We start from the raw sequence: 14214 nt of genomic DNA, 5'->3' as shown, positions 1-14214 counted from the left end.
TGAAACAAATTTTGCCAAATATTTATTGTGTTGAAACGATGCCAGCAACAGAATAATACAGAACTGTACTTTGAATAATAGACATTAGCTTTATGGTGCCTTTGGTATCCTATATATTTTACTGAGTGGTTTCAGAAGCATTGCCCACCATAAAAGGTTACTAAAAACCTAAATAAGCCCACCAGTCAAACGATCCATTGCGCTTGTACATGATATATCATATTGGCTTTTTCCACCATAATCTCGTTTTTGCTTCTTTTAGCTCGGAGACCGGAAGTCATTGAGACCACCCCACAACCGCCAACTCCCCAAACGACCAATCCGCCTCTGGGTTCAAAGTCTTTCCTGGTTGCTTATGCTCTTCTTCCGGATGTTCCAATCGATGACGTCATTAATCTCTATCCCGAAGTGAATGAGACAACGTTTGATCGCTATGCCAACCAGGTAAGAAAAAAAGATCGCCTTAACGGGTTAGAGAAAAAGTATCAATAAAAGTTGACAGAAAATATATAAAGCTGATATAAAAGATGATTGACCTTAACATCTTGACGCCCAAGGTAAAGTATTAAAAAAACAAATCATTAATAAAGCCTTCAGTGCCATCTGTTATAAGTTATACTCCGGCTCCGGCTCCAAAGTCCTGGTTATAACTTCGCTGTACGCTTTTACGTTGCAGGCCCTCGAAGCATTCAATGACGCTCTTCCAAATGCGTCGGATTGGAATCCTGAAGTCCAATATTTTGAACATCAAGAAGACGGATCCCTCCTTGCTCATATGGTGCTCCAGCAGGATGCTGATGATCCATCAGATGTACAAGGACTCGAGGACGATCTGAATTCGGCTCCCAACAAAACATCGGATGCGGAGTTTAGAGTCGGAGGTAGATAGAAACAAATCCAAGACTTGCCATCCGTAATATGTAAAACATTTTACCTTGGCCTTTAATGATCGTCGTAGAAACTTGTTTAGCGCAGGCTTAATGACTTGTGGAATTTGGGTTTATTTTGTTTTTGTTGAAGTCTTGCTAACGTTCCTGTCTGCTTTGAAGGGCTTGTCTTTTGTAATTTGCTTCACAAGCTCTTACATTTTATGTCATAATTGCACATTGAAGTTTGCACAATTCTTTATTGCCCGTCATGGTATTTCAGAACCTCGACAATTTGCTGGTTACTTCAAATTTACACCAATTCTAAATCTGCTGGCGGATTTGGAAGCTAACAAGACTGATGATGCTGTAAAGAGAATGTTAGACATTGTAAGTAAAACTGTTATTGAGTATAGCAAACCTGACCATGTATTCGCATGAGTTATTAACTGTCTTATTTTAATCTTTATCGCAATCTATAGGTTTGACAGTGTTTACCAACCATCTGTATTAACGATAGTGCTAAGTAACAGTGTTAACGATGTTGGGCACCACTGTGCTTTAACAGGTTAAGGCCGACTTTTCCGTCATTAAACTGATTGTTAGTTGTTTGCTCTTTTATTTTATGTTTAGCTCTATAGCAGTCCGTTTTACCGTCCAGCAGTTAATTGCAAAACGTAAACAATAAAAACATGATTAATAATTTAATAGCTGTTCGTGGTGGTTTGCATCATAAACAATAACCGAGTTAAATTCACCATGCAGGTGAAAACGGCTCTTCCTGGTATTGAGGTAGACTTCGTGGCCCTGACACCGTTGGAAGACGACTCCTTCGGACTTAACTTTACTCTCATCTCGGAACTAGACGATCCGGCTCTTGCTGACGATCTGCAGAACGATGGGAGGGATTATTTCTCAAATTGGGATGATTTCTCAGAGGCAGTACCTCCGGGTATTTACACGAATTCGTCTTCGTTTGAAGTGAAAGGTAAACTCCAGTGATGCTGATTGCAATTGGTGTGAAAAATAATAACATAAGTATTGGAAAGTGGTATTGTAACGGTGCAGCTTCTCTAACTGTGGAATCGGTGCCATTTTCTTTACATAATATGCAATTTCGTTCTTTTCTTTTTAGTTCCCGGACCCTACCTTCCGAAACCATACGGTAAGCTCCAACTTTGCTGGAATAACAGAATTAGGAAATAAACAAGTTTTTTACATCACGCACAATACATGGTTGCCATACCGTCCGGAAAATTCCGGACATGTCCGGAATGTAGGGTTAAATTTTGCGTCCGGGAGGAATTTTAAAAAATGCTCAAATGTCCGGAATTTTATGATGGGCGTTTTGGGGGAATTAGAATTGCGGGAATAATCCTGTAAATCAGGGGTGTCCATTGTCCAACACGTGGCACGCGACGTGTCTGACTTAGACCCTAGCCTAGAGATCACCATAGCCTAACCACTAACCCTAGCCTAGAGATCACCAGAGGTCAAATCAGAAATAGCCCAATAGCCTAGTGAATTCACGACACTATGTTCAAAAATCCACTCCGGTATACAATGGATAAGCAAAGCATTGCTACTGTGACGTCATATTGACAGACAATGTGTTCATACCTCATTTTTAAAAACCGCTAGTGGGCACTAAAGAGTGTCCGGATTTTAGGCCACGAAAATATGGTAACCCTACAATACATCCGCCTTCATGCTAATTTTCTCTGATTGCAGAATCCAACAGTTTTATCGCGTCGTTTATTATCCATGAGTTAAGTTTGGAAAACATCACAAACATGTGGGTTGATTCATCGTCAGAAACCGCTTTTAAACACCTTGCTTCATTTCGAAATCTGGTTGGTATTTGAAATATATTTCATTACATTGTAACATTTTATATAACCCAGTATGGCTGTTTAGGTTTTGATCAGAATAATCAAGAAAATATTATGATATTTTTTTCAGCTCGCCTATGTGGATCCGAACGTAGAGGTGGACCACTTTGAACCCGTTGACACGAGCTCAGTTCGCGGTCATTTACATATAACACGTAAGGAAAAGCTTTGATTACGAAAGCCATAGACAAATGGCGCATCGTCGTTGTAATTTGAACATTAACAGTTGTACATTATTGATGTATAGTGCCTGATAACCAAACCCAGACAATCGCTGAAATTGAGAATCACTTCATTCAAGCCATGTCTGAGAGTAATTCGACCTTGAGTAACTTGACTTTTGGCGATAATCGCGAATTTGCAGCTCACGTTGAAAAAACGTCGAATATATCTGACGAAAAATTCATTGAAATGGTGAGTCGTCCTACGACGCTGGTGAAATTTTAAGGCCTGATGTTAATTTGCTTGATACGTTTTTTAATGTTTACTTCCCAGTAATGTATTGCAATATGATTTAAAGAGCAAGTAAATCCTTATGAACATGATAAGAAAACAATCTATATCCATTTCTCATCTTAGATACAACCACTTATGAGAGATAGATCGAACCTGTCCTTGTTTGCACCTGGGGAAGCCCCTGTTATCGAAAAATGGACGAAAGAAATCGACCAAATAAACCAACTTTTCCTTCGCGTTCTTTCAAACTTAACTAATGATAATGGTGGAAATGGTAAGTTGAATTTTGGTGTTGTGCATAGTTTGAAATGCAAAGTATCACTTTGTATACAGAATAACTTCAAATAGTTCTCACTTGCACAACATATACCTTATACCTATCTTTAAAATAACTTATTACTAGATTTCATTCCGTTTTCCTGGTAGTGAGTGAGTGACTTGTTTGTGAGTGCTTTGAGTAAAAATTCTCTGTTTTCAGTGGCAAGCCGCAGAAGAAGAGCAGCTGGTAATATGCTGCAATTCAAGATTACTGCCCCTTTCAATAAAAGAGAATCTTCCGAGACCCTCTATGAAGAATTGCACGATGAGATAACGGATAATGCGGAATTAAGCAAAGCGCTGGATGTGGACACATTAAGAGTATACGGTAGAAGACATTCGTTGCTTCTCTGCTTTCTTTTTAATCATATAACGTACACGTAATCATAATCATACGCTAATGTATCATATAGTTACATTAGGGTTTTTAGCGCCGCTGATTTATTGATCCCTTTCCAGTGTGATGGAAACCGATTTTTTAGCGTAAGTTTTTTTAAATAAATTTGTTATTGTTTTTTCAATCTCAGCCATACCACCAATTCTTCCGGCAGTTCCGACGAAAGCACCCATCGTGTATCCATGTAAGTAACCTCAATGTTTGAAGTCAGTGGGTAGGATACGCAGCTCATCTCCCCAAACCGTAATTAACTTTTAACACCGTGTCAGATGCAAAAGTAATACTGTATATATATAGAAGATTAGTTTTATTATGGATCGTATATCTGGAATGTTGTTGATTTTTTCTATTTTTGTATTTGTCACAGTGACCTTGTATGGAGTTGTTTTCGTGCAGCTAGACAAGTATAATGATTCGTTTAACGAAAACTACCAACCTGCGTTAGAACAAGTTACAGAAAAGGTTAGTAGAATGTCATTTATTCCCGTGTTTGATTTCAGTTGATTTTCGTTTAAATTTTCTTGCTATGCGCTTTTCACCACGGAAAAGCTCCAGCGGAGAAATAATGTCGAGTGTTTGTTGCCAGATACTAGAAGGAATATCGAGAAGCAATTTGACAGATTTTATAACAAATCTACCAAAGCTCTTCAACGCATCCGACGCTCGGTATAGGAAAAGACCTGTTGAAGATGAGCAATACGGTTTAAAGGTATTCAGTCACAAGACAAAGTTATGTCTCAAACACCCCAGTTTACCTTACTTGCATGTCTTCAATATGGGCAATTGGGCAGCTTTGGAGAGTCTCTAAAATCGTGCCTATTCCTGCAGGGCTAGAATTTTTTGTATACTGTACATTGATTTTGCAACTTTTTCTTCGCGTTTAGGTCAAGTTTAATTTGGAGTTACTTACGTCAACGTCAGTTAACAAGAGCATGACCGAAGACAAAGTTGAAGAAGAAATTCGACGAGTTTTCACGCACAATATGACGTTAAGAAAGACGCATTCAGGCCACTACATTCCGCCTGATAAAATCTTCATTGGACGTAAGCGACTGAATAAACCAAAAAAAGATCAATTTTTACAAATCCTATAGGTTGTGCATACTCGAAACTATTTACTTCTGTCACCGGTGCTTTGTGACTTTTTACAAAATATTTACTATTTGATTTTTTTTTAAATTGAAAAGAAAATGAAAAGTGACTTTCAATAACAATTTCTTCTCACCAGCTTACCACATGTGCGAAGATGAGTCGATCGTAGATTGTCACGTGAATGCATTTTGCTACGGGGACGAGACATATTACAATTGTAAGTGCATGGCTGGGTATATCGACAGGAAGCCCGGATACCCAGGAAGGCACTGCGTGCAAGAAGGTTCGTTATCCTGTCCTGAAATGTCTACCGTTAGTTTGCAAAGCTTGCCGCAATTGGTGTTTTACCATTTCAAAGAGATTTGCAGCACTTATGTGTAGGCTAAGTTTGGGGATGAAACGTCTTACTCTAGGCTAGGGTTATAAACTGATATCAAGTGCTGATAAACGTTTACGTGCAGTATAAGTTTTTAAACTTGTATGTTTATTATTAAAAGCCCTCGCTGTTAAACATTATAAATTATTATCAGTAGACGTTGGCATAAGGATACTGTAGGCTACAACTACAAAATAAATAATGGCATTCTTCGTATAGTACAATTACGATGCTGTAAGTAACAGCACATATGAATGTTTTGTCGTGTTCAGGTCGCGGTGACGACGAATACCTTATCGTCATCCTCGTATTGCTTGCCGTCATCATGCTGGCTGCCCTTGTCCTTCTCGCCTATTTGGTGTACAAGAAAGTAAACAGGTAAATATTCCACATTTCAAAGTAGACAGTACGGTACAAGTATGTAGTCACATTGCCGACATTCAGGCTATATATGCGAGCTAACATAAAAAAACTTTGGTAATTTTGCTTTGATTGTTTTGTTGCTTGACTGATGAAGAAATTCGAGTTAAGTCGGTAAGTTGGTGACACCTTTAGCTAAGACCTTATTTTGAGCAGGATATAAATCCCCGTTACAGAGACAGAATTTCACTTTCATTTCTTATTTACATGCAGCCAGGGAACGTACAGTCCGAAGGCGGAGGAATCTGCTCGGAATGCAGTTTAACGTCGTCCGAATATTCTTCTTTCTACGTATTTTTTGTAATGTTGCTATTAGATTTTTATTTAACAATCTTTTGCAATCTCATAACGCACTTAACCATTCGTTTGCTGCAAGTATTACGTTATCACGTTAATTGCACTATTGGCTATGTGAAATGAGCGTATAAAATGAAGCCCAAACGAAGCACTTTCTATGTAGCTTTTAGTTGTTTTTGTATTGTATGCGGTGCCTTTTTTATTGATAAATTATAAGCGGCACTGTTCACGCCCACGCTTTTGTCATACAAGTTGCTTTGTTATTTTACGCATTGCATGTATTGAAGAATTGCATTCCAGTCTGGATAAAAATTCACTTCAGTATTAATTCTGATGATTCGATATAAGAATACTCGAACAAGGCTGCGAGCAGTAACATTAGCATTGACCCAAAGTAGAACTAAGTGCAGTACTCCGTTTGCGGATTTAGCGGTACCCTAGCAAATGTTATATCAAATGGTCATTTATTCGATATAGCCACGATAGATGTGCAACACTCTAGTCAAAGCACTTGCCGCCGCTTACAAGGTATCTTTCACTGTTGTGATTCAATCGTATGACCGCATCATTGCATTATGTTAAGTGGCGCTTGAACAGCAGGCTGTGATTGATCGAGCCGCACTCATTTCTTGGAAAAATCCACAACAGCTGCTCAACTTGTTGAAAACTTAAGACGCTATTGTAGGCATAATATATTTTTTTGATTTCTAATAGGGAAGCTTTCATAAACAAGCCCTTCTGATAAATTTAGTTCATATCTTACTTGAAGTGCATATTTACTAAGATTCTATTTTTGATACCTGTAGTAAAGACACCAAGAAAAAAGTAATCTAAAGCATTTTACTAAACGAAAAACCTCATACTAGCCTACTATTACTAAACTAACGCATGCGCTAGCATTCAACTTACTACTGTACAAGTTACACACTAAGAATGATGTAACAATAACAAGGAGCAAGGGTCATCAATGCCTTGTCCAAGGGCATTACAACGGTAATGGTATGGGTATCGAACACGGAACACGAGCCGCAGTTATTGTTAGGCCAACGCTCGAACCACTCGACTACCATACCGAGCTAGCATTTGTACTAGTTCCAATTTATACCAGCATATTTTATTTGTTTTTTTTATATTGTAATGTAATTATTTATCAGATCAGGACCACTAACAGCCAGCGTCGTTAATGGCATTACTGCGTCAGCAGCCATCGTCACTGCAAATGCCATCCTAGTATGAAATGTAAGTTTTTTGTGCACCGGTAAGCCTGTATGTACACCAAATGTCGCTGTTTGGAAATTACTTGCAATAATCACCCATTGCAATAACCAAAATTAATCGAATTGACCCATTTTGTGCACTATATAGTTACGTTGTGCACAACGCTTTCTTTCCATACGGGGTGCCAAGAGGCAAGAGCTATCCCAGCGCTCAAACCAGCCGACTACCAAGTGAAGTTGGTTATTGGTCGACTTTTTGTCAAAAGAAGCTGGTTGCCTGTTCCCTATAAATTGACGTGGCGCAAATTTTGGCCTTACATTTATTTGCACATTTTTCTAGTCTAGTGCACTGAAAGCAAACTTTCCAGTAGGTTAGGCTGTTAGCTATGCGCCGTTCCCTATTCTGAAAGATTTGCAATTCTTTGTTAGAGGACGATAAAGATTTATAATCACAGACTAGGCTTGTGTTTGTGCGTGCGCATGTATGCACACAATCATATGGGGCCTGGTGGTATGGTAGGCTATCACCCTCTTTATCCTCGCCGTCGGAATGTAGAAAGGTTTTTGCCCAGCTTCAATTCGGCTTCACTATAGGTTCACGCTTGTGAGCTAGTGACCAAGACGTATTGGAGAACATTGCTAGTGTGATTTTTAATTGCGTTCTATATTGCATCAGTTTTCGCTGAGAAATATGCTTTAAAAAGTGTACAGAAAAAGTTCAGTGGAAAATGTCTGCTCGACGAGAGAGGAGTGATCCAGAATGGCAAGCAATAATAGCAGAGGTATCATACTCCTGATATTCAATTGGTTTTACTGTTAATAAACTACTGGTAATTGCCTCGTGTTTCTATTCCTTTTATGATAGGCTGAAAGTTTTTGTGTACCCTAGACTGATAAGAAAACATATGTGTACCCTGTAAATTTTGGTCCAACTTTGTTATATTTTGTATTTATCCTTTTCATAAATAGACATTCTGTCTTTGGACTTTGAAACTAGAAGTTTGGTAGCTTGCACTTTGAAACTGCTATGCACTGATTTCCAAAATTGTTTGTTTATTTTCTGAGAAAATCAATGCTAAAACAGCCAATCTTGTCTTGTTTATATAAGTTACTATGATTCGGCGAGCTTAGGAAAAAATTCAGTTCATGCCTGCTGACAGGCCACATGTTTGCATGTACCATATTTTCCACTGTGCCATAGTGACGGTTTATGTAAAAGACTGATATTGAAATTGATATAAGATCAGTATGTATGTTAACCAGGGTTTTAAGGTGTGTTTTATTTTGTACGCTCAACTAAAATACGCCAACCTTGTGTTGTCACTATGACAGTGTAATTTCACTAAAATAACATGCATGATAATTATTGCTTACAACTCATCTTCTGACAATAATATCATAGAACTTATACTGTAAGTTCCAATAATAATCATAAAGAATTATGATTTCTAACAGAGAAGTTCAAGAATAAAAATGAGTTAATTCCATGTCCACACTGATCGTTATTTAGTTTAACAACTTTTAGCTGTAAAAATAGCTTTCAGATTGCTGCTTATTACACTGCACCAAGTTAATAATATGGCTTGCTATTTTTAGCAGAAGATGAAAGCATTTAATTGATGTTATTTTTTCCAGCATCAGGTGCTGAAGCGCAAATTGCAAAGTAAAAGTGAAGCACTGTTGATCATCTCAAAGGATTTGGAGAAGGCACAAAGTGAACGTGATCAATTTAAACTCATGGCAGAGAAACTTCAAGAGCGATGCCAGGTTGGAAGTTTATTATACCTTTATACTGCTGAATAATTGGTATTTGTATATATTTTTCATGACATTGTGCATCTACAGCTAGTGTAAGGCTGTATCTAGTTATTTTTACTTTAGTGAAGTTTATATAAATTTGTTCTGTTTGGAGTGTGTGAAATAACCCATTTGCTGTTTTAAATTACTTCTTACACAGGCCTTTAAAAGGGAGCAGGCAGACATTCCTCTAACAAGTGATAAAGGAAGTCTGATACAAATGCTAAAGGACCTCAGGAATCAAAAACTTGCCCATCAGAAGCACAGTGAAGTTCTACAACAAAAGCTGAATGAAGCCTACGGTGATGTTAAAGTAATCATGAAACATTACAAGCATGTTGATTTATTTTTTGTTGTATTAATTTTATTTGGGTTTGGTAGCCGTGCCAACCTTCTATTGTTATAGCACCATTGTAGTCAATAACTTGCATATAAAAAGCCTCGGGCTTTGCCGCTTTTTCCCTGTTTGTTAATTGTTTGCGAGTGTATTATTTGTGATTTTGCATGCTATTACAAGGTTAGCACCATATTGTTTTTGTCCCCCACAGACAATGGCAAAAAATAAACAATAAAAAAAACAGAGCAATAATGTTGCAGTTACTACGGAAACATTTTAGTTGTGCAGTAATTGCGAATCTATTTTCTTTCAAGCCCTATTTTGAGTTATTGATTGGACTTCTTCTTAGTTGCTTCGGGAAAAATTTGCTCGTCAGACTGTTGGAGACGAAGGTGTTGGAGCAAGACATTTTCCACTTCATGAAAGAGAGAAGTTGGTTTGCCAACTTGAAGAGTCACAACAAGAGGTAAATGGTTGTAATATACAGTATTTCAATCAACATCAGGTGGATATGCACATCATATGATGGTTGTTTATTGCATAAATCTGAAATGTGCATGAGCAACGTCTGAAAGCGCAACCTCAAGGCGTTTCAGATAGCGAGCTCACGCTATGTTCTTTGCAAAGGGAACGACAATCAAAGCAATTGAAATACTTGACTGTAGTTAGTTTGCATTTTTGCGTTTGTTCGAAGAGTTTGTTAATTTTTGGGAATTCGTAATGTAAAATCAGTCTCGTATTTGTGGTACTTTGTGAACTACTTACACCCTAATACAATGCAAAATATTTGTGTTGTTTTTAAAAGTTACGTTCTTTCCGTAGAGAGAGCATTGGCATAAGGAGTATCAATCACAAGCGGACATAGCAAGCGAATCCCAAGAGGAGTTGGAAGTTTGTCGTTTGAAAATTGAACGGCTAAACCAGGAACTTTCATATTTGTTGACTGGAGATAAAAAACGTATTATTGATGTTGACGCACTTTGTATGGAGAACAAGTAAATACCTCAGTTTTCGATATTATTAGTTTCTAAATGCATATGAGTGATCAATGAATTGTGCAATTATTGCAAGGTATTTGCAAGAGAGAATAACACAATGCCAAGCAGAGAAAAACAGCCTTCATACTCAACTGCGAAAGTACAAGGTATATAAATGCAAGTTCACAATCGGGGGTGTTCGAGTGGCATAACTTTTCAAACAGACTTTTTCTTTAGAATATGTTGAATTCAAGGAAACCGACAAAGGGAGAACTGAACAAGCCTGGTCTGCTTCGATCTTCTGGCATAGTGATGTCACCGAGACAACTGAAAGAATTGCTCTCAAACGGTAGATATAGTTTGTTCCACACTTCTAATGGTTTAATAATTTATTTTGCTAAGTGTTTGTGACAATGGCAGTGGCTTGTCAGTATTTCTTTGAAGTGCTATACTGATTTTTGCTCATGTTTACACTGGAGGTAAAAACTATGCAGAGTGTTTTTGACATATATTTTGTTCCTATCAACGTCCTGTAGTAAATAAGCTTTTCAATAAGCTGATAGAAAATAGGCTTTTCATACATATTATACACTATTCAGTAGTACAGTACAGTAGGTTAAATTTTCATTTGGTTTGTTGCAACTATTTGATGTTAACTTTGAGTATAATTGTTTATGTCACCGCCAATGTTTCCTCTAAGCTGCGCGCGTGCGCAAATGCGCACTGCTGACACGGTCTCCGCGCACAGAAAATCTGTGCTGCGCACAAGAAAAAAATCCAACCTGCATTGAAAATAAAATAAACGCATAATAATGGCCACAGTGCGCACGTGGCTCGTCTGATGTTGCTCACAGTGGTCCAAGGGACCGCTCAGGGAGTTAGTGTGTTTGCTCAGACTCGTGAAAAATTAGAGGGAACATTGGTCACCGCCTTTCATGGTATCCTTGTATGTCGCTATAACTATTTAATTTATCCATGAGTCATAACCAGAAATTACAAACAGGATCGCAGGAAACTTCTGCTGATCAGGTTGCAGATCTACAGTCAATTGTTTCTGCCTTGTTGGAGACCATCAACGACAAAAATCTTGCCTTACACCACCTACGTAGCACAAATAAGTAATGCAAGAGAAGTCATAACCTTTCTTAAAATCTGTTTGTGAATGCCGTGCTTATTATTTTGCTTGAAACATGCTAAATCTAAACTATGCATCAATTCTATTACGAATGTTTTAGGATTTTGGGCAATAGGGTTTCAGATCTTGAAAGCAAGTTAAAAACTCTTGAAGTGGCTGGTCTCTGGCATATGCAAGGTGAACTGCTGGATTTTGCAGTTTTCTTTTATATGTCGTAGTTAGTTTCGCCAAGTATAATTTTTATTTGCAATAAATTTGTTTTCTTTTCATTTTCGCACAATGTGTCTAATACAGTTTTTTGTTATTGCTACATCAGGAAAATACAGCAGAGAAACATCGTGCTCAGAAGACGAGGGAAGATCAAATGTGGAGGCGAGCAACGTCATTCCTTTTCTACCTGCATTTAAGCACGAAATCCATTGTCAGGATGAAGGCCATGAAACAAATGATGTTGATAAAAACAAGATTAGTGCAGCAAATTGCATCGACACGGATGATCCGAGCAATGATGATGAGTTTCTATCAAGCCTTGGATCGCGACTCAGCAAAATTACGTCCACGACAAACGTGCAAAATGACTACAAGCTTGTATCTGTTAGCTCTAGTGAGGATAGTGCCAATGAACTTAGCTCTGGAAACCTTCAGTCTTTTATTGCAGCAATGTCACCAATAGACGTTGATCTTACAGCAATCACTAAAAGAGAAAGCGCTGATCATGAAATTGACGATGAAAGTAATCGTGACATTGAGAGTACAGCCAACAATGCTACAAACGGATATTCTCTGGCGCAAGATATTAGCTTACAACACGATATGTCGATTGGCAAAGATGTGTCAAACACTTCTTACGATGACACTCACAACAGACAACCGAACCTTGATGGCGGTGTCTCTTGCTCTCCATCATTAGATAAAATTGAGAAAACAATTGACAGCGAAGGAACAGATCAAGAGGAGATTTTCACGACGAGAAATGACTCAGATGTAATTTTATCGAGTGCAAGTTGTGAAGATCGCACCAATAACTCGTGTGAGAAAGAAAATCGGACGAGTGCTTGCCAAGCATAGTAAAAAAATGTATATTTATTTTGGTGCCAAGTTTACTGTTTTTATTTTACACACCGGGGTAAACGATTTTTACAATTTACCGTTATCAACGTTGTGATCTGTAAAAACTTTCGATATTTTTTCATATTACTGATGGCCACATACGTTAAATGACAATCGAATTTGTTTGCTGTTGCGTTTCGCTTTTGTGTTGTTCAAAACTGATGCATGTTCAATTGTTCATTTTATATGCAATGGGTGCGAAAGCGTTCAAGTCGTTCCTCGTCTTCAAACTTACCTGCGCAATTCACTCAACTAAAACACGAGCTTTACTGCCAGGCTTTGCACAATTTTAGTTTTCTTTATGTTGGTGTTTCTGTGTAGCAGTTATTAGAGTTATCGTGTAATCTTCGTGGTGCAATGTTATTCCTACTAGTTTGTGTGTTTTTATCTTACGAATAGTTTTAGAGCAGTTTGCATGTTAACCGCGTATAGGTGCAAGTATTCATGTTAATGTTGGTTGGTATTTGAATAAAGTTGCTTGACAGAGAAAATCGTCTCCTCTCTTCCGAATCTGATTTCTTCAGAAATGTCGATGAGAGTATTTCTCAGGCGACGTATCATAGCCTTAACGTAAAAGGCGGTACAAGAAAGCTATTTAGAAAATTGGATAAAAACGACGTTCTATAAGTTTTGGTCATGAAAAACGTTTCAAACACCGACGTATTGCAGCCTTGATAGCAAAAACTTACAAAAATTTCATTTTCAAAAATTTATAAAAACGACTTATGGTGTATAGGTTTGTAGCTGACATCATCTATCAAGTCGTAAATCGCTATTATAACTAAACTGTAAATTATATTGTACTTCAGGCCTTTTCCGATGTATTCACATATAGTGGGTAGTGAATGAAGAATTTACATGTCCGCAACGTTCCCAAACATAACAATTGATCCTACGAGAATTCCAAATATCTAAGTCAACGTTGAAATTGTGCTCATAATTTTGCGGTCACAACTCAGAATGAACTATAATTAAAAAAATTTAAGTTTGGTTAGTATTCATGCTGGCAAAGAAGTAAAGAAGGTATCGTCATTGCTCAATACATTGGTATTTGTTGACAAATTTTAAGACTATTACGTAAACGTGTTAACAACATTTCCCTACTTCTGTCACAACTGTTTCCATGAACATGTTCCGGTCGGAATGGTAACCGTTGTCGTAAGGTATTGGCAGAGCCGATTTGCTGACGCAGGAAGGATCTTCAGAACAGTTGCTGACGTCATACCCGTACCTAAGAAGAATATAAGACTGCTGAAGTTATAATCGCAACTTGCGGTATCTTCAATAACTGTAACTACCTTGCGCAAGTGGCGAATTTGTATTTCGATTTGGTCGTAGGGCGTTGTCAGATTCAAAATGTCTGATCCGGTTAAGTTATGAAAATGTACAGTGTCATCAAACGCTGGAATAGAACACCTGATATAAAGACCTCACATTTTCCAATGCTGCCGATTTTTTCCAGGACTCGATCATTTTCGCAAAATCCTTTCTTTCACCTATACATGTATATATCTATTATTGTGATCT

General features: G+C 37.8%; 2 protein-coding genes across 2 annotated transcripts in view; both read left to right on the top strand.

Moving 5' to 3' along the window:
• The window catches only part of LOC143459746 (uncharacterized), a 96713-nt gene extending 90271 nt beyond the window's left edge, over nucleotides 1-6442 (top strand). Inside the window, exons 183-199 of the mRNA XM_076957008.1 lie at nucleotides 263-444; nucleotides 677-881; nucleotides 1150-1256; nucleotides 1632-1854; nucleotides 2002-2031; nucleotides 2598-2719; nucleotides 2829-2913; nucleotides 3006-3172; nucleotides 3338-3488; nucleotides 3693-3860; nucleotides 4060-4113; nucleotides 4297-4391; nucleotides 4516-4638; nucleotides 4814-4973; nucleotides 5158-5304; nucleotides 5670-5775; nucleotides 6031-6442. Coding sequence (XP_076813123.1) covers nucleotides 263-444; nucleotides 677-881; nucleotides 1150-1256; nucleotides 1632-1854; nucleotides 2002-2031; nucleotides 2598-2719; nucleotides 2829-2913; nucleotides 3006-3172; nucleotides 3338-3488; nucleotides 3693-3860; nucleotides 4060-4113; nucleotides 4297-4391; nucleotides 4516-4638; nucleotides 4814-4973; nucleotides 5158-5304; nucleotides 5670-5775; nucleotides 6031-6082 — 2177 coding nt within the window. The 3' untranslated portion in view covers nucleotides 6083-6442. The remainder of the gene's footprint in view (nucleotides 1-262; nucleotides 445-676; nucleotides 882-1149; nucleotides 1257-1631; nucleotides 1855-2001; nucleotides 2032-2597; nucleotides 2720-2828; nucleotides 2914-3005; nucleotides 3173-3337; nucleotides 3489-3692; nucleotides 3861-4059; nucleotides 4114-4296; nucleotides 4392-4515; nucleotides 4639-4813; nucleotides 4974-5157; nucleotides 5305-5669; nucleotides 5776-6030) is intronic.
• A 612-nt stretch (nucleotides 6443-7054) lies between these two features.
• LOC143459752 (coiled-coil domain-containing protein 149-like) lies at nucleotides 7055-13178 on the top strand. Its single transcript, XM_076957018.1, has 11 exons — nucleotides 7055-7353; nucleotides 7480-8113; nucleotides 8967-9098; nucleotides 9289-9441; nucleotides 9815-9931; nucleotides 10288-10460; nucleotides 10537-10609; nucleotides 10680-10791; nucleotides 11446-11560; nucleotides 11678-11754; nucleotides 11894-13178. The coding sequence occupies exons 2-11, from the start codon at nucleotides 8060-8062 to the stop codon at nucleotides 12643-12645; spliced, it is 1758 nt and encodes a 585-aa protein (XP_076813133.1). The 5' UTR covers nucleotides 7055-7353; nucleotides 7480-8059; the 3' UTR covers nucleotides 12646-13178.
• The last annotated feature ends 1036 nt before the right edge of the window (nucleotides 13179-14214 follow it).

The sequence above is a fragment of the Clavelina lepadiformis genome, chromosome 5 (genome assembly GCF_947623445.1).
Source record: "Clavelina lepadiformis chromosome 5, kaClaLepa1.1, whole genome shotgun sequence".
NCBI classification, from domain to species: Eukaryota; Metazoa; Chordata; class Ascidiacea; order Aplousobranchia; family Clavelinidae; genus Clavelina; species Clavelina lepadiformis.
Note: the sequence above shows the minus strand (reverse complement) of the source record. Positions and strands in the feature narration are given on the sequence as shown.

What these genes read in the sequence shown, in the direction of transcription:
- LOC143459752 (XM_076957018.1), top strand. Translation starts at nt 8,060, where the DNA reads ATGTCTGCTCGACGAGAGAGGAGTGATCCAGAATGGCAAGCAATAATA. An exon ending in AACTTCAAGAGCGATGCCAG is followed by an intron (nt 9,099 to 9,288) that starts GTTGGAAGTTTA and finishes CTTCTTACACAG; the next exon opens with GCCTTTAAAAGGGAGCAGGC. An exon ending in TTGAAGAGTCACAACAAGAG is followed by an intron (nt 9,932 to 10,287) that starts GTAAATGGTTGT and finishes TTCTTTCCGTAG; the next exon opens with AGAGAGCATTGGCATAAGGA.